Below are 26,000 nucleotides of genomic sequence, written 5' to 3'. Positions count from 1 at the left end.
GCTTGGCCTGCTGTGTTCATCCAGCTCTACACCTTGTTATCTTGGAATTTAAAGGTTGAGAGGTGATTTGACTGAGCTTTTCAAGATATCGTGGTATTAGGACACTTCTTTATTTAGAGTATCGTAGTCTGGAACTCTTCTACAAATGATAGTGGATGCTACCTCAATTAATTTGAAAGTTTAAATAGATTTTTGATAGAGATTAAATAGATTCTGAAGACTTGAGAATATACTCTAGTCTGTAAATGTTGGTTTTGCGCCCCCCCCAACACATTGAATTCAAACTTGCTAATTGAATATAGTCTTGCCTGTTTGAATCTCTCCCGATCTCTACATTTTTTTCTGACTGGCTTTTTGTACCTCCAACCCTTGCTTTTCTTCACCTCTAGTAGCAGTGCTTTCAACCTTCTTTTAATGTTTTCTTGGGTAAAGCCGTTATTGCTAAGCTTTCAGTAACCTTTGCAATTCTCACCATAACTTGATACTTCTATTTTCTCTCCAAACCATGTAAAGTATGATGGACTGTTTTCTTTGTTAAGGATGCTTTTTATTACAATTTGTTGATCTATTTGTAGGGATGGACTAATTTGTTTTTGGAAAAATTGACCTTGGGTAAAATGTTAAATCTAGGGTCCTATCTGCCATTTCAATTTTGAAAGTTCTATTAACTTGGTCAGAGAATTGGAGGAATTCTGATGCATAGTTAATGTACCTTCCTCAGTCAGCAGTGCCAAAAAGCTGTTTATCTCATTGTAACTAGGAATTTGATTCTGCAACTTGCCTATTACATTTACCTGAATTTTCGTGTTATATTTCATTGTGTTTAATTGCACATGAAAAGATGCAACCATTCCAGTAGTGAACAGAGGGATCTCGGGGTTCAGGTACATAATTCTGTGAAGTTTGTATCACCAGATAGACATTGTGGTTAAAAAGATGTTTGGCATGCTTGCCTTCATTGCTCAGTCCTTTTGAGTAAAGGAGTTGTGAATTCATGTTAACGACATTGGTGAGACTTCTTCTGGAGCACTGTGTGCAGTTCTGGTCACCCAGTTATATGAAGGATGTTATTAAACTGGAGAAGGTTCTGAAAAGATTTACCAGGATGTTGCCGGGTATGGAAGGTTTGAATTATAAAGAAAGGTTGGATAGGCTGGGACTTTTTTCACTGGAGCATATGAGGTTGAGAGGTAACTTTATAGAAGTTTATAAAATCATGAGGGGTATAGATAGGATTATTGGTAGGTATCTTTTCCCTAGCATGGGGTATTTCAACGCTAGACAACACATTTTTAAGGTGAAAAAGGAGAGAGATTTAAAAAAGACACGAGTGGCAAATTTTTAAAGAGGGTGGTTTACGTGTGGAATGAACTTTGAGGAAGTGGTGGATGTGGCACAGTTACAGTGTTTAATAGACATTTGGATAACCATGAATAGGAAAGGTTTGGAGGGATAAGGGCCAGAAGAAGACAGGTGGGACTAGTTTAGTTTGGGATTACATTCAGTGTGGACTGGTTGGACCGAAGGGTCTGTGTCTGTGCTGTACGACTCATGATGGTATCTTGAAACAGACTGTTAAACCTCTGGAAAGAGAAGAGAGAAATGCAAATATTTCTGATTACCTCCCTTAAAGCTCTTCATATACAATGACCTCATGGTATTATCGCTAGACTATTAATCCAGAAACCCAGGCAACGTTCTGGGGATCTGGGTTCAAATCATGCCGTTGCAGATTTGAATTCAATAAAAATCTGGAATTAAGAGTCTAATGATGATCATGAAACCATTGTCAATTGTTGGGAAAACTGAACTAGTTCACTAATGTCCTTTTAGAGGAGGAAACTCATCTTCAACTGGTCTGGCCTACATATGACAGCAATTTGATTGACTTTTAACTGGCCTCTGGGCAACTATGAATGTGCAATAAATGCTCGTCTAGTCAGTGATGCCCACATGCCATGAACAAAGAGAAAAAACTTTTATAATATCTGACAGATAATTTCGGATGTTCTTTAAAATGTGGCTTTTACCAGAAAAAATTCACTTTTTGATAGAATTATCTTCTTTCTTTTTCTCTTCAAATTTGCTCATTATCTGAATGTTAACCTGCCTACTTGACAATGGTCATTACAATTGGAAATTGATATTCCCAGACATTTGCATTATCTCTTCTTTAATTGTGATGTGGCACAATTTGTGTTGTCACAGTTGATGCTTTGTTTCTGAAGTTATTGTATTGATCCCTACACCCTTTACCTGATGCTGGATTTCTTGAGCATTGGACTCTTCTGGGGAGTAACTGGGAATTCTTTGTTTTACAATAGATCAGACATTCTTGTCCATTGCAGAATCAATTCCTGGAATGAAGCAGCATGTTTGGAGCTACAGTTAAAACGGAAAATAGGAAGATCAGGGAGCGAGTGTGGCTTTTGGACTGGAGAGAAGGAGGATTAGGCAAAGTTAGTACGAGTGAAGGGGAAGAAAAGCATCCTTCATATAGAGAAGGAATCACGTGGCTAGTACACTAAATATGAGATAAATCTAACTGACTTTTACTACATATGGAAAGAGGAGTGAGAAAACCACATGATATTGATCTGCTAACCTTGTAACTTGTTTGCTGTTTACTCCATCTATTGCCCCAAATACTTGTAAAGTTTGTCAATTGAGAAACAATTATGTTTTATATTTTCTGCGGTCCTGCATGTTGGTCAGTTGTGTGCACCAGTAGGGATGAGGAAGGGTGTACTGTCAGTGCACTTAGACCACATGGACTCCAGAAGTTTTCAAATTTGGCTCACCAGCACCTTCTCAAGGATAATTAGGGATACACAAGAAAAAATTGGCCTTGCTGGAAATGCTCATAACCTGAGAATAAATAAAGAAAAACTGAGTCGGCATTTGGGAGGAGTGCATGCTATTCTAGAAAGTTCTAAAGAGAGCTGAAAAGAAAAAAATGACATTAGATTTATGATGAAATACCTTGGAAAATTTGTCTAATTTTATTAGTTGTGATCTTGGTGACCATCCTTTCTTGGTCTTTCAAGAAAAGTGCAAGTATGCTTATGAAATAAGGATTGCCAATAAATTCACAGATGCAGTAATTCTGCTTTGTTTTTCTTTGTTCCTAGAGAATTATTCTCCCCAGTGCAGAAGTATCAGCTACTGGTCTACCACGCAGATTCTCTCTTTCATGACAAGGAGTATCGTAATGCCGAATCGAAATATAAAATTGCTTTACAACAGAAGAAAGCTCTAAGTAAGACAACTAAAGTGAGACCAGCTGGTGGGAGTACTCCCTCAACTCCACAAACACAGGTAGTGTGTACAGAACAGAATAACGTGCTGAATTAACTCTTTTGCCCTCTCTCTCGCTCCTTCTGTCTCCATGGATGCTGTCAGAGGGGAGTATTTCAAGCAGTTTCTGTTTTTTTGTACATTCTACATCTGCAGCATTTTGCTTTTACACAAGGTTTTAAAGTTTTTTTAATGGTGACACTATTTGTTGCTTACAGGAAAGTTACTCTCCCATTTGTAACAGAATGATTTTGTACATAGTCCAAAGTGGAGGTGGAGGGCGAAGGAAATATTTTGTGGCAGCTAGACTCCTTCAAGTATAGCCAGGACTCCTTTTTCAGTGTTTAATCAAAAACAGAAGCCGTTATTTAGGCATAGAAAGCAGGTCATTAATCAGAATATTTTAAAATGCCATGTTACAGTCACTTTTCTCATAAAGTATGTTTACTTCCCTGCAATTCTTTTGTCCAGCTTTGTAGTCAGCCTACTTTAGTGGATAGATCATACAACCATCAAACAAAGATTAGAAGCTGGCCCCTTGAATCTACTTCACCTTTTATAAGATCATGGCTGATTTGAATGTAACCTCAAATTCACATTCCTGCCTGTCCTGTTAACCTTTCACCCTTGCTTACCAAGAACGTATCCACCTCTTCCTTAAAAATATTCAAAGACCCTGCTTCCATTGCCTCTTCAGGAACAGAGTTCCAAAGACTCATTACACTGAGAGGGAAAAAAAAATCCCTCCTCTATGTTGTAATTGTGGTGACTCCCTATTATTAAACAGTTTTTTTCAGTCCACATCTACCCTGATTAAGTAAGTTAAATTATACACAACTTGTACAAAAGTCCAAGATTTTACTATCTCTACCCACCGAGGCCCTAATGCAAGAATCATAGCAATGAGAAAGAAGAATTATTGCTATCCTGGCTCCAGGAAAAGGAGAGAGGTATCTAGCAATCCAAAATCAGTGATTTTCTTATTTTCAATATTGGTAGCAAATTGAATGTTCCTCAAATAATTTATCGTTTGACAGCTGGAATTGAACATCTGTGGAAAGTGTAAAATTTGTATTCTGCAAAGCATATAAACATTCCTAAATATGTCCTTTAATCAATGTTGTTTGGGACTGTGCCTTCAGTAGAATAAAATGTAGTCTGCTGAACAAACTAACTGAGATTAAAGTTATGGAGGGGTGATAGCCTAGTGGTATTGTCACTAGAATATTAATCCAGATACCCAGGTCAAGTTCTGGCGACCTGCTTCTACACCAGATGGTGGAATTTGAATGTAACAAAAATCTGGAATTAATCATTATCAATTGTTGGAAAGCCCATCTGGTTCACTAATGTCCTTTTAGGGAAGGAAACCTGATCTGTCCTACATGTGACTTCAGATTCACAGCAATGTGGTTGACTCTTAACTGCTGTCTGGGCAATTAGGGATGGCCAGCCCTCAGCTGTGAATGAATAATTTTTTAAAAATTCACAGAACTGTTACAGTGCAGCAGGATGCAATTTGCTCCATTGTGTCTGTGCCAGCTCTCCAAATGGGCATTGCTTTGAGTGCCATTTTCCCAGTCACTCTGGTTTCTCACAGTACCAGGGACCCGGTTTGATTCCCACCTCAGACAACTATCTGTGTGGAGTTTGCATGTTCTTTCTGTGTCTGCATGGGGTTCTCTGGGTGTTGTGGTTTCCTCCTACAGTCCAAAGATGTGCAGGTTATGTGGATTAGCTATGGGAAATGCAAAGTTACAGGGATAGGGTATGGAGGTGGATCTTTGTGGGATGCTCTTCGGAGGGTCAGCGTGGACTCGATGGGCTGAATGGGCTGCTTCCAGACTGTAGAGATTCTATGATTACAGTTTCAAAGACTGAATTTTATGCAGAATTACTTTTGTAAATTGACCATCAGTAATGGCAGTGTGACTAAGGGTTCAATTCTAGTGCATTCTGCTTTTGTTTTGGGATACAAGCCATCTTTGTATGTAAATTGCTGCTGTGTACATTTTTCAAATCATTAGTTGCCAATTTGCTCTCGATTGCCAATTTTAAATGTGTATATGCTCTATCGAGAGTTAATGGAGCATCGGTAGTGGAGAATTGAATACTCCCACATTTTGCTTTCAGTTTTGGCTTCAATCATACTTTGATATGAAGCACTCTGTGCTTTAGCCCACCCCCATAGTTTAATGACAGCTTTAAATCCCTTCCAGGGATCAGGAAATGCTTTTCTGTGTTAGTTATTTGCAAGAGACTCTTTCTTAGTTCCCCATTTTGGCTTCGGAGCATATCAATTAAGAGTAAAAGCAGGCCATTTGACCCTTTAAGCATTCTCACCATTCAATAATACCACAACCAATCTGTTTTCTTGCTGTAAATTCCACATTCCCATCTCTCCTTGATGGCCTTTCATTCCCTTGCCTACCTCCATCATAGAAATATTCAACAAACCAATTTCCATTACCTTCTAAGGCAGTATTCCAAATTGGCACAACCTTCAAGTTTCCTCTCATCTCAAAGCGTTTGACAAGGTTCCACATGGTAGACTGGCTGGAATGATTAAAATGACATGGAATACAGGGGGAGCTAGCCAATTGGGTACAAAATTGGCTTGAAGGAAGGAAACCTGAGACGCAGATTTCAAAGAATTATGTACCTGAACCCCTAGGTCTGTCTGTTCTACAAGACTACCCAGGGTATTCAAATTAAGATAAGTAGTATAAGTTCTATCCTGGTTTGTTTACCAAAATGCAATACCTCGCATTTATCCAAATTAAACGCCATCTGCCACTTTTCAGCCCATTGACCCAATTGATCAAAATCTCTTTGTAATCTTAGATAACCACCTTCAGTATCCACTATACCACCAATTTTGATGTCCTCTGCAAGCTTACTAACCAGGCCTCCTATATTCTCACCCAAATCCTTTATATAAATGACAAACCAAAGCGGACCTAGTACCAATCCCTGTGGAACACCACTGGTCACAGGCCTCCAGTCTGAAAAACAACCCCCTCCACCACCATCCTCTGACTCCAACCATAAAGTGAATTGGCAAGCCCACCTTGAATCCCATGTGATCAACTTAATTAATTAGTATACCATGTGCAACCTTATCAAATTCTTGACTCATCAGAAAAGTACATGTCCTTTCCATGTCAACCTTGCCAAGACCATTCAGGATCTTATAAACTTAAATCAAATCAACACCTACTGTTCTAAACTTGAGAGAAAACAAATCCAGCCTGTCCAATCTTTCCTAGGAAGACAACATGCTCATTCCAGATATCAATCAAGTAAATCTCTTCTCAACTGCTGCCAATGCATTTACACCCTCCCTTAAATAAGGACACCAAGATTGCACATAGTTTTCAAGATGTGGCCTTGCGGTGCTCTATGTAACTAACGCAGAAGATCCTTTTATGTTCAATTCCACTTGTAATAAAGGATGACATTCGTTGGTCGCCTTAATCACTTGGTGTACCTCCACAAGTAACTTTTTGTGACTCATACACTGGAACATCTCGATCCCTGATCGCTTCTGAATTCTGCAGTTCTTCACTCTTAAATAATATCTTTTTTCTTCACTTTGGCATGAAGAATATCTTTGTTTTCTCGCATGATACTTAACCTGTTAGATTTTTGCCCACTCGACTAACCTATCTATATCAATCTGACTCTTGGTTATGTTATCTGGAAATGTGGCCATCGTGCCATCAATCCCCTCGTCTAAGTCATTGATATATTTTGTAAAATGTTGAGCGCCCAGCACAGACCCCACTTGTCCTGCCTATCTAAAAAGACGCGCATCTTCAACCTCTCCCTCCTACAAGCCGAAATCCCCACCTGCTTCAAGAAGACCACCATCATCCCCATACCCAAGAAAACACATGCAGTGTGCCTTAATGACTACTGCCCAATAGCTCTGACTTCAATAATCAGGAAGTGCTTCGAGAGGCTGGTCATGGCTCACATCAACTCCAGTCTCCCCACCTGCCTTGATCCCTTACAGTTTGCCTACCAACATAACAGATCCACAGGGGATGCAAATCTTTAGCCCTGCACTCATCCCTGGAACATCTGGACAACAAAGACACCTATGTCAGATTGCTGCTCATTGACTACAGCTCCACCTTCAACACCATTATCCCCTCCAGACTGACCTCAAAACTGCGTGACCTTGCTCTCTGCTCTGCCCTCTGCAACTGGATCCTCAGCTTTCTGACCCATAGGACGCAATCAGTAAGGATAGGTAACTGCCCCTCCTTCACAATAACGCTCAACATTGGAGCCCCCCAAGGATGCATCCTCAGCCTTCTACTGTACTCCCTGTGTACCTATGACTATGTTGCCAATTCCAAACGAACACCATCTACAAGTTTGCTGACGACATCACTGTGGTGGGATGGACATCTAACAGTGACGATTCATAATACTGAAGGGAGCTTGGTGATGTGGTGCAATGAAAATAGTCTGTCTCTCAATGTCAGCAAAACTAAAGAACTAATCATCGACTATAGAAAGAAGGGAGGAGAACACGCCCCCATCTAAATTAATGGAACTGAGGTTGAAAGGATGAAGAGCATCAAGTTCCTTGGAGTGACGATCACTGAAGACCTGTCCTGGACTTTCCACATAGATGCGACAGTCGAGAAGGCACAACAATGCCTTTTCTTTCTCAGGCGGCTCAGGAAATTTGGCATGTCCATAAGGTCCCTCACCACCTTCTAAAGATATGCCATTTAAAGCATACTGTCCAGGTGCATAACGACTTGGAATGGCAACTGCTCTGCCCAAGACTATAAGAAACTACAGAAGGTTGTGTGCACAGCCCAGACCATCTCGGAAGCCAACCTTCCTTCCATGGACAGTATTTACATGCCTCGCTGCCGCGGTAAGGTGGCCAACATCATCCAAGACCCATTGCACCCTGGTGATGATCTCCTACAACCTCTTCCGTCATGTAGAGGATACCGTAGCCTGAACATATGCACAAACAGGTTCAGGAACAGCTTCTTTCTGATCATTATCAGACTGTTGAATGGACTTCAGCCTTAAATAATGTAACCTGCAATGTAACCTGTATGCCTCTAAGTGTTTTTGATCTGTACTTCCTTTGCTTGCTTTGTTCTGCCTGTACCGCTCGTAAACAAAGCTCTTCACTGTATTTAGGTACACATGATAATAAAATCAATCAATCAATTTATACATTTTTTTTGCCAGCTAGTTAATCTCCTAACCATGCTAATTCTTATACCATTTGCTCCTGCTTTGTGTAATAACCTTCTCAAATTGTTGGGAAAGTACTTTGTTCGACTGTGGCACGGGATGATTGAAGTGTAGCTCCCATTGTGCTCTGCAGTTCATGTTTTTGTAATATGTTCACTACCAGGTATTTAGAATAGTCACTGAGCTTAATCACCAAATATTCTGCTCTACTTTTATGCATCTGCTAATTTTGAATCCAGTTCGAGGAATTTCAGTGTCATAAATGTGAGCGGTATTAAAGTTTCAGCCCAGATTTTATGCTCACCATGACATATGACATTTAAATGTGCACATTTGCAGAATTCACATGCATGACTTTACATAACTAGTATGCTTCTGATACTTGGGTTATTTTAACTTCCCACACGAACAACTGCTACATGAAATCAAAAAACAAAAGAAATAGAAGACTAATTCCAAAATGAAGAAACAAACAAATGGATGTTGATACCACAGCCTGGAATTGTTGAGCTCAGTTTTGAGTCTAGTGATTGGGCAATACCTAACTGAAAGATGACGTACTTTTCCTCCAGCTTACACTGAGCTTTGTTGGAACACTGCAGAAGGCTGAGGATAGAGAGGTTAATGAGAGCAAGCTGAAAGGGTAAAATGACAGTTGAATGGAAACTCAAGACTGAGCAATGGTGTTCCATGAAGCGAACATCCAATCTTTGTTTGGTCTCCCCTATGTAAGGAAGGTCTCATTGTGAGTGAAAAAAATTTATTACATTAAAAGAAATATATATAAATCCCTTTTTCACCATGATAGTGTGTTATGAGTTTTGGACAATATGGAGACTGGAGCTAAAAAGGCAGGTGTTGCATCTTCTATGTGTGCTTGGAGAGTGTCATGAGAAGGGGAAAGGAGTGTTGGAATGATATAGAAGAGAATGGAATGATTACCACAGAAGCTGAAAGGGAAGATGTGTTGGAAGGTGGTAGAAATGCTAGGGGATGCAACATCGAATACGGAGACTGGTAGGGGGAAGATATAGAAGGTGAGAGTAGAGTGCAGGAAATGGAATGGACAGGGTCAACCAATGTGTGTGAATCATTGAGCAAAAAGGAACATAATCAGAGCCTACAGGTGTGGACGTTTGCATCATAAGAGCAGAAGTGACTGAGCTGGATGAACTGGGAGAATAGAGTGGAGTCCTTACAGGGAGTTGATTGTAAGTGAGTGTACTGCAAATGCTGGAAATCTGAAATAAATACAGAAAATGTTGGAAATACACTGATCTCACATCATCTGTGGAGACAGCAACAGAGTTAATATTTTGTTTGGTACAGTCACTGGTTTTATAGTGAATATTGATTGCAGTTGTTATGATTTGAGCTGATGGTAACACTGGGCAGGTTAGATCCTAGAAAGAAACCTGACTTTGCTGTTGTTTACCATGGTATTTGGTCACTGCAACATTGGGGCCTCATGTAGGATATATGTTTTTTTAAATTAATTTCCATTTAGGAAAGAAGTGACAAATCTTTTCATTTCATCACAGATTGTGCTGACCTGCTGAGTACTCCGAGCATTTTGCTTTGTTTTATTTCAGGTACCTGGTATCCATGATATTTTGCTTTTGTATACTTTGGAATAGTTAGCTTTAAAGGTGTTAAACACAGTTTTAGTGGATAATGGGTGAAAATGGGTAGAAGTAAGATGATGATGGAAGTAAAGCAGAGCTCGAATCTGATTGGAAAGATTCAACCATTGAGTTGTGGGAAATTTGTGTACAGAATTTAAGCCAAAAATACGCTCTAGATCTTTGGAAAGGAGAGAGGTTGATTGTGGGGTGTTGGAAGGATGACAGTTTTGTAAGAGAGGGATAATTTTAAATGTAGGGAAATTTGAATGCTTAGCAGTTTTATGGGAAAGGGGATGTGGAAGCAAGAGATAAATCTTAAGGACAAGAGAAGCTCAGGAAGGAGCATTTAGGGAAAGACACTGACAGTAATAACAGGGATTTAGAGGAAAGATTTAACTTTGGCAATGGGAAGGAGTGGATAGCTACAGAAATGATTTCAGTCAAGTGATGAAAGAATGTAATGCTCCATGCACTTATTTGAGACTCTCATCACACATGAACTGGTTCTGCCTGCATGCACGTGAACTGGTTCTGCTTGAATGCACCTTCTTTGTGATAACGTTGTGCCATTTGATGGCCACGAGGAAAGCGGATCCATCTAATGTTGCAGCTGAGAGAGGATGCACAGGCTTAAGAAGAAAAGGAATAGAATAAAGTCATGGTTAGTACAACTGTACTGTGGGCCTCCATTACATTGAGATTTGATGTGTCTGAATAACTAAATAAAACAAACTGTAAATGTAAAACAACCTGCCATAAATCACAAATCAGTAATTGTGTTTTAAATGCTTAAAGCATTGACATTTACTGTCACCAAAATAGCCTGTATGTACTAGATATAGCATAGGTTTGCTTGTATGAAGTTAACGGTTGCTGTGGATCAATGCAACAAATTGCTTTTCTGTACTGGGCAATATTTTTTGAATGCCAATAAAATTGATTGGATGGCTACATTGTGCAGCATGCTATTGCTTTGAGATGCTGTTCATGAAAGATAATGTATAAATGCAGATTTTTGTTTTTGTATGAGTGGTTGTCCATAATTGTGTGGCTGAGCTTCCAGTTTCACTAAACTGCTTCAGGGAGAACAGTGTCGGAGATTGGCCTCTGTTCAAAAGGAACAAACGGAAATTGGAGGGATATCTATAGGCCACTAGACTGTCTCTTACATCCTGATTTCAGAACAAACATCCTGATTTCAGAACACTGGAAGCAACGTTGACTTTTGTCAGGGCTAGCTCATGGTGTGAGCGATTGAAAGTATTTTTAAAATCAGTAAGGACAAGAGAATCTCATTTGAAAATTGTGGCTTGTTTGGTAAGATAATACTAACATCCTGGTAGAAATTTTGGTACTTACCATTATAGGGTTCCTTCGAGTCTCTTGGTATTGGTAAATTTAATATTCATTCCAGTTTACTGACATAATTTTGTAGAAATAAGCTAATAGGTACTATTACGTGTTACTCTACATATATAGTCACTTTCTAATATGGTTTATAGAGGAAGAGACTAGATATTTTTTGATATATTCTATCCAAACTAAGATTGGATGTAAAATGAACAGAAGCTAAGTAGCATGAACATAGACATAACAGATGTAGAACATATGATCCTTTGATCCAGCTCCACCTTTCAGTACCGGCATTTCCCTGGTTGCGAACGGATTCTGTTCTGCTGTCTGTTTGCAAGTCAGAGCACCATTCAGGACAATGGAAAGTGGTCATTCGTAAGTGCAGGAAATGCCCCTATGTTTGGTCTTTAAATTTAAAAACTGTATGTGATGATGGGAAATAACCTCTATATCTACCCTGTCAAACTCCTTCAAAATCTTATGTTTCAGTTATATATCCTGTTTTTCTTTTAAACTCCAGAGAACATAATCCAATTTACTTCAGTTCTGAGGAAGGGTCACTGGACCCGAAACGTTAACTCTGTTTTTCCCTTCACAGATGTTGCCACACCTGCTAAGCTTTTCCAGCAACTTTGTTTTTGTTCCTGATTTACAGCATCCCCAGTTCTTTCGGTTTTTATCCAATTTACTCAGCCAGTCATCATAGGGCAACTTTCTCATCCCAGGAACCAATCTAATGAACTTACACTGTAAAGCTTCCCAGGTCTCTAACGTCAGATATGCAGACTAAATGTGTACATAGTATTCTAGGTATGGTCTTTTCAAATCTTATACAATTGTAGCAAGACTTCTTTATTCTTTGTACTTCAGTTATAGGCCAAATTCACATGCCATTTGCCTTTTGAATTGCTTTCTGTACCTGCAGGCTGGCATTGTTCCTTTTAGGTGTATATCTAAATTTCTCTGAACATATTTAAAAACTTACACTTTTTTTTAAAGAAATGTGCTTTCCTTTACATCAAAAATGAATAATTTTACATTTCCCTGCTTTATTCTCTCTGCCATCTTATTTATCACTCACATATCTTTTTGCAACCTCTTCCGTCCTCTTAGCTTGTGTTACCACCAAGTCTTATATCATCAGCAAATTTAGATATAGTGTTGGGTCATTTTGTCTAAGTCACTAATATAGATTGTAAATAGCTGAGGTCCAAGCACTTATTTTTGTGCATTTCACTAGTTTGTCAACTTAAAAATGCCCCTGTATCTCTGTTCTCTGCTACATTCCAAAATGCCTTTTGGAAAGTCCATCTTTAAAGCATTTACCTAAATACCAATTTCAATTCTTCACACTTCATACCTCTTAGTTTTTGTTTCTTGGGGTGTTCAGCTTCGTGGGCAACAATATCTGAAGTATCCTTTGTTCTTGTGTCAGCGTGCCTGTTTTAGGTTGCATCATAGTTGAAACCCATCTCCTCACCTAGCAGTGTGTTGATGGATTTCCAGCAGATGTTTGGGCAGCAACCAGCTGCAGGAATCCTGAATCTCTTCACCATTCTTTCCTGCTAAGTAATCCATCTACCACACAATATTTTGCACAGTTCAGAAGTACATTGGAGTTCCTCCAAGAATCTGCATTTTTTTTGTGCTCTTCTTTTATCCTCACCTATATGCTGCCTTGCTGACATGATGTTATGATCACAGCTGATGGTACTACTGGACAATTCAAATCTGAGAATTAAATGATCTATCAAGCCAGATTTATTTTACTGGAGGTGGTGGGGGTTAGACAACTTAACAAGAGGTCGCACGGTTTCTTTAGCAACATAATGCAAGTTAACAAGACATTTTTTAAAAACCCAAGCTACCTAAATAGAGATGATCTGAATGATCTAAATAAAGTTTCAGCCTGTTTTCCTATACTATTTCTTAGAGATGCAAGTTCAGAGAAATTGCATCCCTATCTCAACTGTTCATGGGATGTACATAACTGACGCCTTACAGTTTCTTTGGACTATGGAGACAATGAATCCATTCCAAATCTGCAAACATAAACTTTTCATACGTCTGGGAGTCTGAACTTTCTACATTCTAATAACCTGCTAATTCCTCTCCAAACTCTCCATGGTTTGGAATATTCACAAACTAACCTGTGTTCTGTTGAGGTGACTTGTTCTCTACATTGCCTTAAGCTCTGCCTAAAACTAAACTTGCTTCTGAATCAACTCTGGTGTCTTCCAAACTTAAAAAATATGCTCAATCCTAAATTATTCTAAATTGAAAATAAATAGTCATAGAATCATACACACAGGAACAGACCCTTCGGTCCAACTTGTCTGCGTCGACCAGGCATCCCAATCTGACCTAGTCCCATTTGCCAGTACTTGGCCCATATTCCTCTAAACCTATTCTTGTACCCATCAGATGTCTTTGTAATTGTACCTACCTCCACCATTTCCTCTGGCAGCGCATTCCATGTGCACACCACCCTCAGTGTGAAAAAGATACCCCTTAGGTCTCTCTTAAATCTTTCCCCTCTTACCTTAAACCTATGCCGTCTAGTTTTGGACATCCCCACCCTAGGAAAAAAGACCTTGGCTATTCGCTCTATCCATGTCCCTCAAGACTTTATAAACCTCTATAAGATCACCTCTCAGACTCCGATGCTCCAGGGGAAAAAGCCCAGCCTATACAGCCTCTCCCTGTAACTCAAACCCTCCAGTCCTGGCAACATCCTTGTAAATATTTTCTGCACGCTCTCAAGTTTAACAACATCCTTCCTATAGAAGGGCGATCAGAATTATATGCAGTATTCTAAATTAGCCTCACCAATGTCATGTACAGCTGTAACATGACATGCCAACTCTTATAGTCAATGTTCTGACCAATGAAGGTAAGTGTGCCAAAGGCATACTTTACTAACCTGTCTACCTGCGACTCCACTTTCAAGGGTGCACCTGCACTCCTAGATCCCTTGTTCGGCAACCCTCCCTAAAGCCCTACCATTAACTGTATAAGCCCTGCCCTGGTTTCCTTATTGATGTTAAATGTTTACCCTACTTGTTATAAACCTAACAGTATAAACACCTTTCCATAAATTGCAGCCATTTGCTTTCTGACAGATGCTGCATTTAAAACTCTGTACCCCCATTCTAACTCTACTTTTGTGATCACCCTTCACCCTTACGCTCACTGACTTGCATTGGCTCCTGGACCAGACGTGCCTCAATTTTGAGATTTTCATTCTTGTTTTCAAATTCTTCCATAGTCTCATCCTTCCTTATTTCCATAACCTCCTCAAGCCCTGAAATCCTCTGAGATCTCTGTTCTCCTCTAACTATGACTTCTTGCATTGCTTCACCATTAGCAGTTGTGCAGTTAATTATCTAGGCCCTAATCTCTGGAATACCCTCCCTAAGCCTCCTAAATCACTGTACCCCTTTCTCTATTTGGGGTTATTCCTTAAAACCTACTTGTTTGACCAAGCATTTAGTCATCTATCTTAATTATTTTATATGTGCCTTGCTATCAGATTTTGTTTGATAATGTTTGCTTTGTAATATTCTACTATGTACGTAAGTAGTTGCTGTGATGAGGCCAATAGTAATCCCTCTATAATTTCCTTGTTAGCTAAATCATTGTAGGTCAGGAATCCAACCTGGTATCTTATTGATCTATTTGGCCCAGCTCCTCATTGCTTTAACCAGCTGACCAGCTGTGCAAGTTCCTGTTTAAGACTAGAGTGCTATGAGACATTCATCGAAGATTCTTGGAAGGCCTTCTTCTTAGTCATAATAAGCACAACAGTAAAACTGGTAAGGCAAATAAAGATGTGAACTAAATTATTTTCTTGGCCGAATTAGGCATTAATTACTGTTCTGAGAACTAAGTTTGGTTAATTGAGCTAATAGCTGTGGAGTACTAAGTTTATTTTGGGGATACTCGAAAATTTAATATCAACATTCTGAAACCATAAATCTATATATCTGATTCACACATCTGAAGATGTGATTCACATTGCTGACCTGAAGGATTGTGAATTCTTAACTATTCCAGTATTTAGTAGACTGCATTTGGCCTCTTTTTATGGAACTTTGTAAACACTATTGATTTACAACTTCAGAAATGAACTTTTAAACGTCTTAACACTTGACAACTTGGGAAGAATAATAAATACTGTTGGCTTACAATATTATAGATCCTGACTAAGGCATTGAGAAGTGCTTCTCTGTAAACTGGGGAGAGTTTGGGTGCACTACAGTGATTTGATCTTTTCTTCATTGAGTTCTTTTTAGGAACTCCCAGGTCTGTTCTATAGCAGCACAGCTTTTAAACTTGTTTTAGTTGTAGGTAAATCTGCATTTATCCACGTTCCTAGTTAACATGGTCATGGACTGCCTGCTCATTTGGAATTGACTGTAGTTGTATGCAGGCCATTCTAGTAGGAGTGACAGTCTTGTTTCGCTGAAGTGCATTTAGAGCAATCTGACCACTTTCCTTGTCATTTTCTGTTTTTGATTGCAAAGCAGTTGTCAGATTTATTGAATTTTATGCTTTGAGTACGGTACCATGAATATTATATCTCCATGTTTATTCTTTAAAGCAATAATATGTTATTGGTTATAGTTTTGTCATTTTAAAGGGAGTTTTCATAAATATATCTGGCCACACATTTCAGTACACAGAATGGATATGCACTTGCTTAGAGTTCTGTTATTTAGTAATAGGAGAAAACTACTTCCCTATTTTGATTCTCTGCCCTAGCTGGGATGGGAACCTTGCTGATTTATTTAGTTTTCTCTCAGTTCACTTTTTTCTGAAGCTAATTGCAGCAGTTTTATTGTCAGTCTGCCAGAGATCTGTTAACCCAACCTGATGCTTGTAATCTGTATAATTTAATAATGGATTGTATGGTATTTTTATCCTGTAAAGCAGTAAGGAAGCTAAATCATTTATGTAGAACTGTTTCATTCAGATCACTGCTTTCAAAGTGTTGTGAAATATTTTAGCGCTGTTGGGCAGACTTGTAAAATATTTATTATCATCAATTGTAGGACATGCAGATCATTTTGACAGGATTGCTGTTTATTCATAGATATTGCTAACAAGATTCAAAGGCCCAGTTCTCATATTTAGATTGTTGTGTGTCTTCATAAGCTTTGTTTGACATATCCTAATGGATCTGTTTTGTTTACTTTGTAGGGATGTCAACAGAGAGCCAGAAAAGTTTCAGAAGTTGGTAGCTTCTTTTTCAAACATTTCACTTTGACTTATTTGTACCTCAGTTCAATAGCTTGGTTCACATTTCATCTTTATCCTTCACTTCAAAGAGCATGAACTCAGTATGTTTTGTTTTATTAATTTCTTCATTGTATGTGTATACAATTTTTTTCTGGATGTGAAGGAACCATTGACCAGTATAGGCTACATCAGGTTAGCATCAAAATAAGTAGTAATTCCTCTTTAAACTATTTTTCACAATTACCACAGTCTCAGTTGGTGTGATACCAAGATATTAAGGGCATGCTGCTGCTATAGTCTGTAAACTAGATACCATATTTTAATATGTATTTATTGCACACTTGCCTGGACTTTCCACTTCAATGTGAAGTCACAGTTCTTCATATTAATGGATGGGAAGTTGCAAACTGATAAAACTGGTCTTGATCACAGTTTTTTCTAAACGGATACTTGCCAGATTGTCTGGATAGGAATGAGTGCAAAAATGTCTTCTACTTAAAAAAAATACAATACTGAATGTGTAAAATATCTGTCAGTTCTATAACTTGTATTAAGTGCAGTTACAATGTTCTCTGCTATTCCTGAATTGTTGACAAAATAATCAAAGCAGCAATGAATGAAGAAAAATACCTGCCTATGGCCCTGTACAGTCAGAGCTTTAATGGAATAAATTCTTCTGAGCCTGAGTATCAAGCAAATATGTAATTCAAGGCCAGTCGTAAATAACAATTTCTTATGTTCGTTTTAGTGTCTGCCATCAGAGATTGAAGTGAAGTATAAAATGGCTGAATGCTATACAATGCTACGTCAAGAAAGGGATGCTGTTGCAATACTGGACACCATATCTACCAGGCAGCGTACTCCAAAGGTAAGCTTTTCTTTTTAAATACTTTGTTAATCCGGTAAAATATTGATAGGTAGGATTTATTCAAGCACCCAACAACCTTCCATTATCATCACTTGTTGATCTAATTTACCTTTTTAGCTAGCACGGTTTTAAATTGTGAAGTTTTGTTTAGATAATACACTATGTTCAAACATTTCAAACAGCTGTAAATTGTTCATTCTGAATTGCAGTTTTTGAGGTTATGTGAGTAACTAAAAATGGTTTTGCATCATCTATGTTTTTATTTTTGTTTCTCTTTTTGAAACCAGTCTTAAAAATGATAAACCAGATTGATTTGACATTTTGATTAGGTTTCAGCATGAATTCATGAATCCTGGGGGTTACCCTTGACCAGAAACTGAACTGGATTAGCCATATAAATACTGTGGCTTCAAGAGCAGGTAATAGGCTAGGAATCCTGCAATGAGTAACTTGCCTCTTGACTGCTCAAAATATGTCCACCATTCTCAGTGCACAACACAGGAGTGTGGTGGAATATTCCCCATTTTCCTGGATAATTGCACCTCCAATAACAGTCAGCAAATTTGAAACCATTCAGGACAAAGCAGCCTGCTGCTTGATTGACATCGCAACCACAAACATTCATTCTCCCTACCACCTGCTTAGTAGCAGCAGTGTGTATTGTTTACAAGATGCACTGTACAAATTCACTAATGCCTTAGCACCTTCTAAACACACAACCACTACCATCTGGAAGGGCAAGGGCAGCAAATACTTGGAAGACCACCACCTGCAAGTTTCCCTCCAATCTACTCACGATCCTGACTTGGAAATATATGACCATTCCTTCAGTCTCGCTGGGTCAAAATCCTGGAATTCCCTCCCTAATGGGGTTGTACCTACACCAAATCAGTTGCAGTAGTTCAAGAAGGTGACTTCTTGCCACCAGTACCTCAAGGGCAACTTGAGATGGGCAATTAATGCTGGCCCAGCCAGCGACATCTGCATTCCTTGAATGAACAAAAATGGTACTGAGCCATTTATTTTGTACCGAATTCTTCGAACATTTGTACGCTTCTCTCATTTAATCAGTTTACACTGTTCCACAGAGTAAATCTCTTTTTTTCCAGACGTTTTCTTCCTTTTGCTGATTTTCACTGGGCGCACAGTGTGTTGAGAGTAGACGCAAATGTTTTGCCACCAATTTCTGGTACATTTTTAAGTGTATTCCTAATAGCTCACAAGAAACTTTGTGACAACTGCGCTGCCAGTTTTCCTCTTGCTTGTGAAGCTTCAAGCTTCCACTTCAATCTGCCTGCACGGCCATTGGCAACTCAGCAGAGTGGTGGCCCACAGGAGTGAACTCAAATTTTACCAGTCTGTAGCACTGTGCTTCTGTTAACTTTGTCTCTAGCTAGGAAAATTATACAACAGTAAATTTTTCACTTTTTGTGTTACTGATTTTTTTTCCCCTGTGACCTAGATTAATATGATGTTGGCAAATCTGTATAAAAAAGCAGGACAGGAAAGGCCAGCCGTCACCAGCTATAAGGAAGTATTACGACAGTGTCCTCTGGCTTTGGATGCAATACTAGGTAGGACGTTTTTTTTATTAAAATCCTCCTACATCAAACAAGATGTACTTGTTTTATTGGTATAATTGAAAAGCTAGAGAAAATTAAGAGATGAGGAACTAGTGGGAGAAGTGTAGCTTAGGAAGGAAGCTGAAATAAAATGATGTATGGAGCAATGCAGATAGACTGTATTGATTAGAGATTAGGTTCACATGAGCTGCATGGACTCATGCTATGGCAATCTGTATTCTTTGCCTTGAAAGTTTATAGTTGGCTCTTTTACAAATTTAATGGTAATTATTTTGCTGCAAATAAATTTAGATAATTATCTTTTCTTCTGATTAACACTGAGTGTTTGTTGGCAGCTGCACCTGCTCTGAACATCCTCATATGTGAGTATTTTGGACACTGTAGATGTTATAGAATCAGTTTATGATCTTGGGAATGTTTACAGCTGTGGCAAATCATGCTAATATTTCAAGGAATGTTCTCTGGCTCGAAGAACGCCATCAAGTCTTAGTCTGGGCGGGTTAACTATAAGGCATGACCTTAATGCATCTGATTTTCTCTGCAAATTTTTTATTTGTTTGTGGGATGTGAGGATCACTGACAAGGATGCATTTGTTACCCATCCCACATTGCACTTGAGAAAGGGGTAGTGAGTGACCTTGAACCATTGTAGACCATCTGGTGTATCCACACCCTCAGCTGTTAGGTAGGGAGTACCAGGACTTTTGATCCTGCTGACTGTGAAGGAATGGCAATATAGTTCCAAGTCAGAATGTGATGCCTCTTGAAGAGGACTATGTAGGTGGTGGTTTTCTCAAGTGTCTACTTATAGTGATTGTAACAAGGCCAGTCAGGTGAGTCTCATCGAATATGAGTTCCCTGATTGGGGCTGTTAATCTGGCCACAAGAGTCCTGGCTGACAGATAAGAACAGGAGTGACGGGTTCTGTTCACTCTGAGAGCTGACTCTGAGGGAGCTGGAAAAGTGTCAAGGACTTTCCACTTGTAAATAAAGGGTGACTTGGTGATGGGATACCAACCTCTGTGGTGTTATTTCATCTGCTTCCCTTGCTTTCCTTTCTGGTAAAGGTTTGGGAAGAGTTGTTGAAGGAGGCTTGTTGAATTGTTACAGTGCATCTTATATATTCTACACTTCGCAATGTGCATGAGTGGTGGATGGAATGAAGGATTGAGGTGATGGGGCACTAATCAAATAAGGTTGCTCTGTGTGCATGGTGTTGAGTTGCATTCATTTACGTAGTGGAGAGTATTAAATCACACTCCAGATTTGTACCTTTAAAGGTGGTAGGCAGGAGTTAAGAAGTTGGGAGATGAGTCATTCGCCCATGACTTTCCAGCCTTTTACCTGCTCTTGCAACCAGAGTGCTTGTATGGCTGATCCAGTTTACTTTGTGGCCAATAATAGCATCCAGAATATTGTTAGTGTGGACATCAAAGGGTGACGGTTAGCTTCTCTCTTAGTAGCACAAATATTACTTGCCTCTTATTAAATGTTGTGCGGATCTTGCTGCAGGCAGAGACAAACTACTCAGCATTTGAGGACTTACAAATGGTACTGAACACTGCAGTTCCCACTTCTGACTTTACGTTGGAGAGAAGTTTATTGATGAAGCAGCTGAAGATACTTGGGCCTAGGGTACTACTGAGTGAAGTTTTGGGACTGAGATGATTGGCCTCCTCTGTATTAGGTATGACTCCAGTCAATGGAGTGTTTATACCTGATTCCTGTTGAGTCCAGTTTTACTAGGGCTCCTTGATGTCATGCTGTCAAATGCTGTGTTAGTGTCAAATGCAATCACTCTGACTTCACCTCCAGAATTCAGCTCTTTTGTCTACGTTAAGACCAAGGCTGTAATGAAATCTGGAGTCAAGTGGTCCGGAATGAAGCCAGACTGAACACTGGTTATTGAGCAAGCTCTTATTGACAATTCCCTCTCATCATTTTAGTAATGATTGTGAGTAAACCTATGGGGGTGGGTGGGGTTGGGGAGTTATGAGAGGAAAAGAGAAAGGAGGTAGCAGTTATGGCTAAATTGAATTTATTTGCCCTTTTCTGTGATGAAGACATGCATGGACAGTTTTGCCCACGGTCAGATAGATGACAGTATTGCAGCTATCCTCAAAATGGCACAGTTAACAGTGAACACAAGTTCTTAGCGTCTGTAGTAATTTGCTCCTCCTTCTTAGCATTAGAGTTGGGATGTTATTGGCCTTCGGGGTCCTTGGGTCCAGAGTGCTAAGCAGTTCCTTATCATGTGGTGTAAATCAAACTAGTTATTGGGTAGAGAATCATCTTTAAGTAGAATAGTATAGGAAAATCCACTAACATGCGTGCAAAAAGGTGACAGCAAATGCTTTTTGTGTTCAAATACAGGTATATTCTATCCAAGTACTTTTTAATCTTTCAAACCACAGGTTAGCTATTCATGTCCTGCCTGCTTGTTTTCCAGGTCTCCTGTCGCTTTCAGTGAAGGGTGCAGAGGTAGCATCCCTGACTATGAATGTGATTCAGAGTATTCCAAATCTGGACTGGCTGTCTGTTTGGATCAAGGCATATGCTTTTGTTCACACTGGTGACAACACCAGAGCCATTAATACTATCTGGTAAGAAAATGTTGTATACTGTGTTGGAATGACAGTGTCTGTTTCGGTCAGTGTTTTCTTTAGCTAGAAACATGCATAAGACATTACAGTTTTGTTAAGTTATTTTAAACATCCAGTACCTACTTTAAAGATAAAAAGTATTGTCTAATTTTGTTCTGTACAGCTTCTGGAAACCAGGTATACTTGTAAACTGAAAGCCTAGCAATCTGGTTACGTGCAAGAGCCAACTGGCACCCTCTCAATCCTGAATACTGATATGGATGTGATCATGTACTTAGATTCTCCAATAAAGATTTATGCACTTGCTTGGTTGAAGTTGATTTGATCCTATTTAGAGTTCATTGACCCTTCAATTTTTACTTGTAATTTGAGACACAGTAATTAAAATTAGCTCCTAAAAGGATAAAAAATCACCAGTTCATTTTAAAGGTACATGGCTGATCTCTTTGTGATTGGCCGTGCACAAAGCAAGGTTTAGGAGTTTTTGTGGCGTAGTGCTAGTGGTCCTAAGTCTGAACCTGCGTTCAGGCGCGTACACACACGCGCGCGCACACGCGCACACACACGCACACACACACACACACACACACGCACACTCTCCAGAGGCGTATCAAACCATGTCTGAACAGGTTGATTGAAAATACCTGTTCTGTGGGTGCAAGATTGTGGAGAAATGTTAGTTAAACCCACTGAAGTGAAACATAGTTGTTATTCTGCTATTAAACTCAATTGAATTTTAGTATTTTTAACCATACTGAATGTTTTTGAGCAGCATTAACAGTTTATGTTATCACAATTCAATTTCAAACATTCTTGCTTTAAAAATTAATATTTTGTGCCTGATGTAGCCCACTAGGAATGCTAATACTCACTAACTGTTGTGGATATTTGGTTGTAGAAGAAAAGCCCAGAGATCAATGTAAATATGGTAGCCTTCTAATCACTGCACTACTATTATTAATCAGTACACTGTTACAATTACTTTATGTTCTCAGCTCCCTGGAGAAGAAGTCGTTATTGAGGGATAACGTTGATTTAATGGGAAGCCTAGCGGATTTGTATTTTAGAGTGGGTGACAACAAAAATGCTATATTAAAGTTTGAGCAGGCTCAGATGCTGGATCCATATATAATTAAGGGTAAGTAATATACAAATGAGTGCCAAAGAATTTGCACTTTCTAGATGTTTGAGGTACTTCATTATCTGTTTATTCAATTGCAGCTCCAGTATTAAAGGAGGGCTGAAGATGTGGTCTACTATATTTTATAAATTTATTCTTCCATGGGATGACAGTGTTATAGGGGTAATGTTGACCATCCCTCATTGTCCTTAAAATGATTGGCTTGCTGAACTGAACCAGGCCATTTCAGAAGATATTTCAACTGCATTACACATGTTCTGGAGTCAGATGGCAGATTATATTCCCTAAATAACATTAATCAACCAAATAGGCTTTTACCAAAATTAATGATCAGTTTCATGGTCACCATTACTGAGTCTAGCTTTCACTTTCAGATTTTATTAGTTAAATTTAAATTCCACTGGCTGTTGTGATGAGTTTTGAACCCAAGTCCCTAGAGAATTACTTTGGGCCTTTAGATTATTAGTCCAGTTTTAAACTATGATGCAGGTTAAATTGACTTATTCATTTGAGAACATTTCTTAAGTATTAACAATATTTAAACAGAAAAATATTGGATGTGTACAAATTTCAGACCAACATTCGCAAATCTAGAATTGTGGAACAAATATGGTTTTATAATAAGCTGTCTGATATGTTTTCAAACTTGCCTCCATTTTAGGAATGGATGTATATGGGTACCTTTTGGCAGGTGAAGGTCGACTAGAGGATGTCGAAAATTTAGGTGGCCGTTTATTTAACATTTCTGATCAGCATGCAGAACCATGGGTTGTCTCAGGGTAGGTTTTTAAATTTTTCATTGTAGGAAGAAACAAAGCAGTCTTTTTTGTTTCTTGGTAACGTCATGATTAATACTATTGTGCGAGTTCTATCTGGGTGATTATAACTGCAAGGTTAGTGCCATTATTGATGCACAGATTTCCACTAGTTCTGTAAATATTGGTTTCTTGATAAATGATAGTTATGTACCCCATATCTTCATTTTCCAACTCTTCCTAGATGTAATCTCTGCTACTCTTGGACCAAGTAACTAGGAAGCGTACAAGAGCTGTGTGAGATGATATTCCACCTCACTCCCAAATAAGATATTAACAAATATCTGGTTTAATTTCTGTCTTCTCCCTTTTCTCAATCCCAGCTGCTTGATCCAGATGAGAAACTTGGATTTGTGGTACAGACCAAGAATATCCTAAATATGTAGTGCATTAGTGTATACAGAAATAAGTTTTACCATAACATTGATTACAGCAAAAATGTTATCAGCCAGAGAGGGTTTTCCTTATTTGCAGGAATTAACTTGTTAGTCTTTGATCAGAGATAATACTCTTGCCTCAAAAGATTGTGTATTCAAATACCACTCAAAAAGCTTGAAACTTATGTACAGTACTGTGAGAATAATACCTTGTCAGAGGAACCTTCTTTTGGGTAAGACATTAAACTGAGGTTCCTTCTGACTTCCTTGGTTTGAATATAAAATATTCTATGGCACTATTCAAAAAAAAAAATTCCCAGGTGTCCTGGCCAGAGTTTATCCTTCAATTAAGCATAGGCAAAAACAGATATCTTGCAATGTGCAAATTGGCTGTCATCTTTCCCACATTAGAATATTGATAACTTCTAAAGTACGTCATTGGTTACAAAGAGTTTTGGGACATCCCAAGATCATGAAATGCAAGTTTTCTCTTTTAATTTGTCAAAACTGTGATTAAATTTACTGAATTTTTTGTTTAAACTAAGTGCAACCATTTGTGAAAGGGGAAAATGACATGTTGATGGCAAATATCCTTAGCAAGAGAGACACTTCATTTGATGACCATGAAAAACTGGTTCTCATAAAACTACTATGTGTAACTGGTCAGTAAAACATTTGACAACTGGAATGTTTTGACCATGCACTTGTGTCAATATTCTTTATCATGACTTGTGTTTAATGTAGAAACTCCGATTCTGTTCACAACTGCCCTCTAAAATAAGATATTATTTTATTGTATGAGATCTGAACATCACTGACGAAACTATCATTGGTGCACATTATGTTTCTGAGAAAGTGGTGCTGAATTGTGCTTATGGACTACTACAGTCTATCTAGTGTAGGTACACCTACAGTATTGTTAGGAAGGGAGTTCCAGGACTTTACCCCAGTGATTGTGAAAGAACAATGATGTAATCCGAGTCAGGATGGAGTGTGACTTGGAGGGGAACTTGCAGGTGGTGTTTCCATGCATTGGTATCCTTGCCCTTTAAGTAGTTGACCTCACGCATTTGGAAGTTGCTATCAAAGGAACATTTGCTGGAGTGCATGCTACACACTGCTACAGTTATGTGGTGGTAGTTGAGGGGAGGGAGTGTTGAAGGTGATGGGTGGATTCCTGAGCAGGAGACTGCTTCTTGAATATTAGTGAAGTTGTACTGATCCAGCCAAGTGGGAATATTTATTGACATTCCTGACTTGCACCTGGTTCATGGTGGACAGGCTTTTGGGTGCCAGGAAATGAATTAATCACCATCATTTCCAATCTCTGACTGTCTCTTGTAGCCCCACTATTTATATGGCTGGTCCAGGGAAGTTTCTGGTCAAGGTAAACCATTCCCCACCATTGATGTTTATGTGGGAGATTTAGCAATGGTATTGCAGTTGAGTGTTAAGGGGAGATTGTTAGATTCTATCTCCCTACTTGTGACGATTGTCACTGTCTGGCACTTGTGTAGCATAATTGTTAGTTGTGACTTGTCAGTTCAAATAATGAATATTGACTGTCTTATTAAATAGTGAGTTATCTGCTGCAGTGGTATTTGAAGGAAAGAAAATTTAAGCTGTAATAAGCACCGTTGATTCAAGTTTCACAGTGCTATAACGTAGTAAGGTATAATGAATGAGAATGCTCTTTGGATATTTGTGCTTTGGTCACTGTTCTTGGCACACCAATTCTCTGTTTTCATTTTACTCAAAATTGACTAAGGATCAGAAATTGAGTCACCTCATTAAGAGGACTAGTTGAAAGGCAACATTTTTTGAGGTGTAGTATAACCATCCATAAGGATAGAATTTAATAA

At 38.8% G+C, this 26,000-nt stretch overlaps 1 protein-coding gene across 2 annotated transcripts in view; it reads left to right on the top strand.

The window, feature by feature from the left end:
- Positions 1 to 26,000, top strand: part of anapc7 (anaphase promoting complex subunit 7) — a 38,959-nt gene that overhangs the window by 1,219 nt on the left and 11,740 nt on the right. The window contains exons 2-7 of one of the 2 annotated variants that reach the window (XM_020510699.2): positions 3,132 to 3,318; positions 17,500 to 17,619; positions 19,082 to 19,193; positions 21,652 to 21,805; positions 22,801 to 22,943; positions 23,608 to 23,725. In XM_020510699.2, coding sequence (XP_020366288.1) covers positions 3,132 to 3,318; positions 17,500 to 17,619; positions 19,082 to 19,193; positions 21,652 to 21,805; positions 22,801 to 22,943; positions 23,608 to 23,725 — 834 coding nt within the window. Of the gene's footprint in view, positions 1 to 3,131; positions 3,319 to 16,716; positions 16,746 to 17,499; positions 17,620 to 19,081; positions 19,194 to 21,651; positions 21,806 to 22,800; positions 22,944 to 23,607; positions 23,726 to 26,000 lie in introns of those variants that run through there. The other variant, XM_048611653.1, reaches the window with a different exon arrangement.

The sequence above is a fragment of the Rhincodon typus genome, chromosome 24 (assembly GCF_021869965.1).
Source record: "Rhincodon typus isolate 14 chromosome 24, sRhiTyp1.1, whole genome shotgun sequence".
Lineage (NCBI taxonomy): Eukaryota > Metazoa > Chordata > Chondrichthyes > Orectolobiformes > Rhincodontidae > Rhincodon > Rhincodon typus.
The sequence above is the reverse complement of the archived record's forward strand: the minus strand, read 5'-3'. Positions and strand labels throughout refer to the sequence as shown.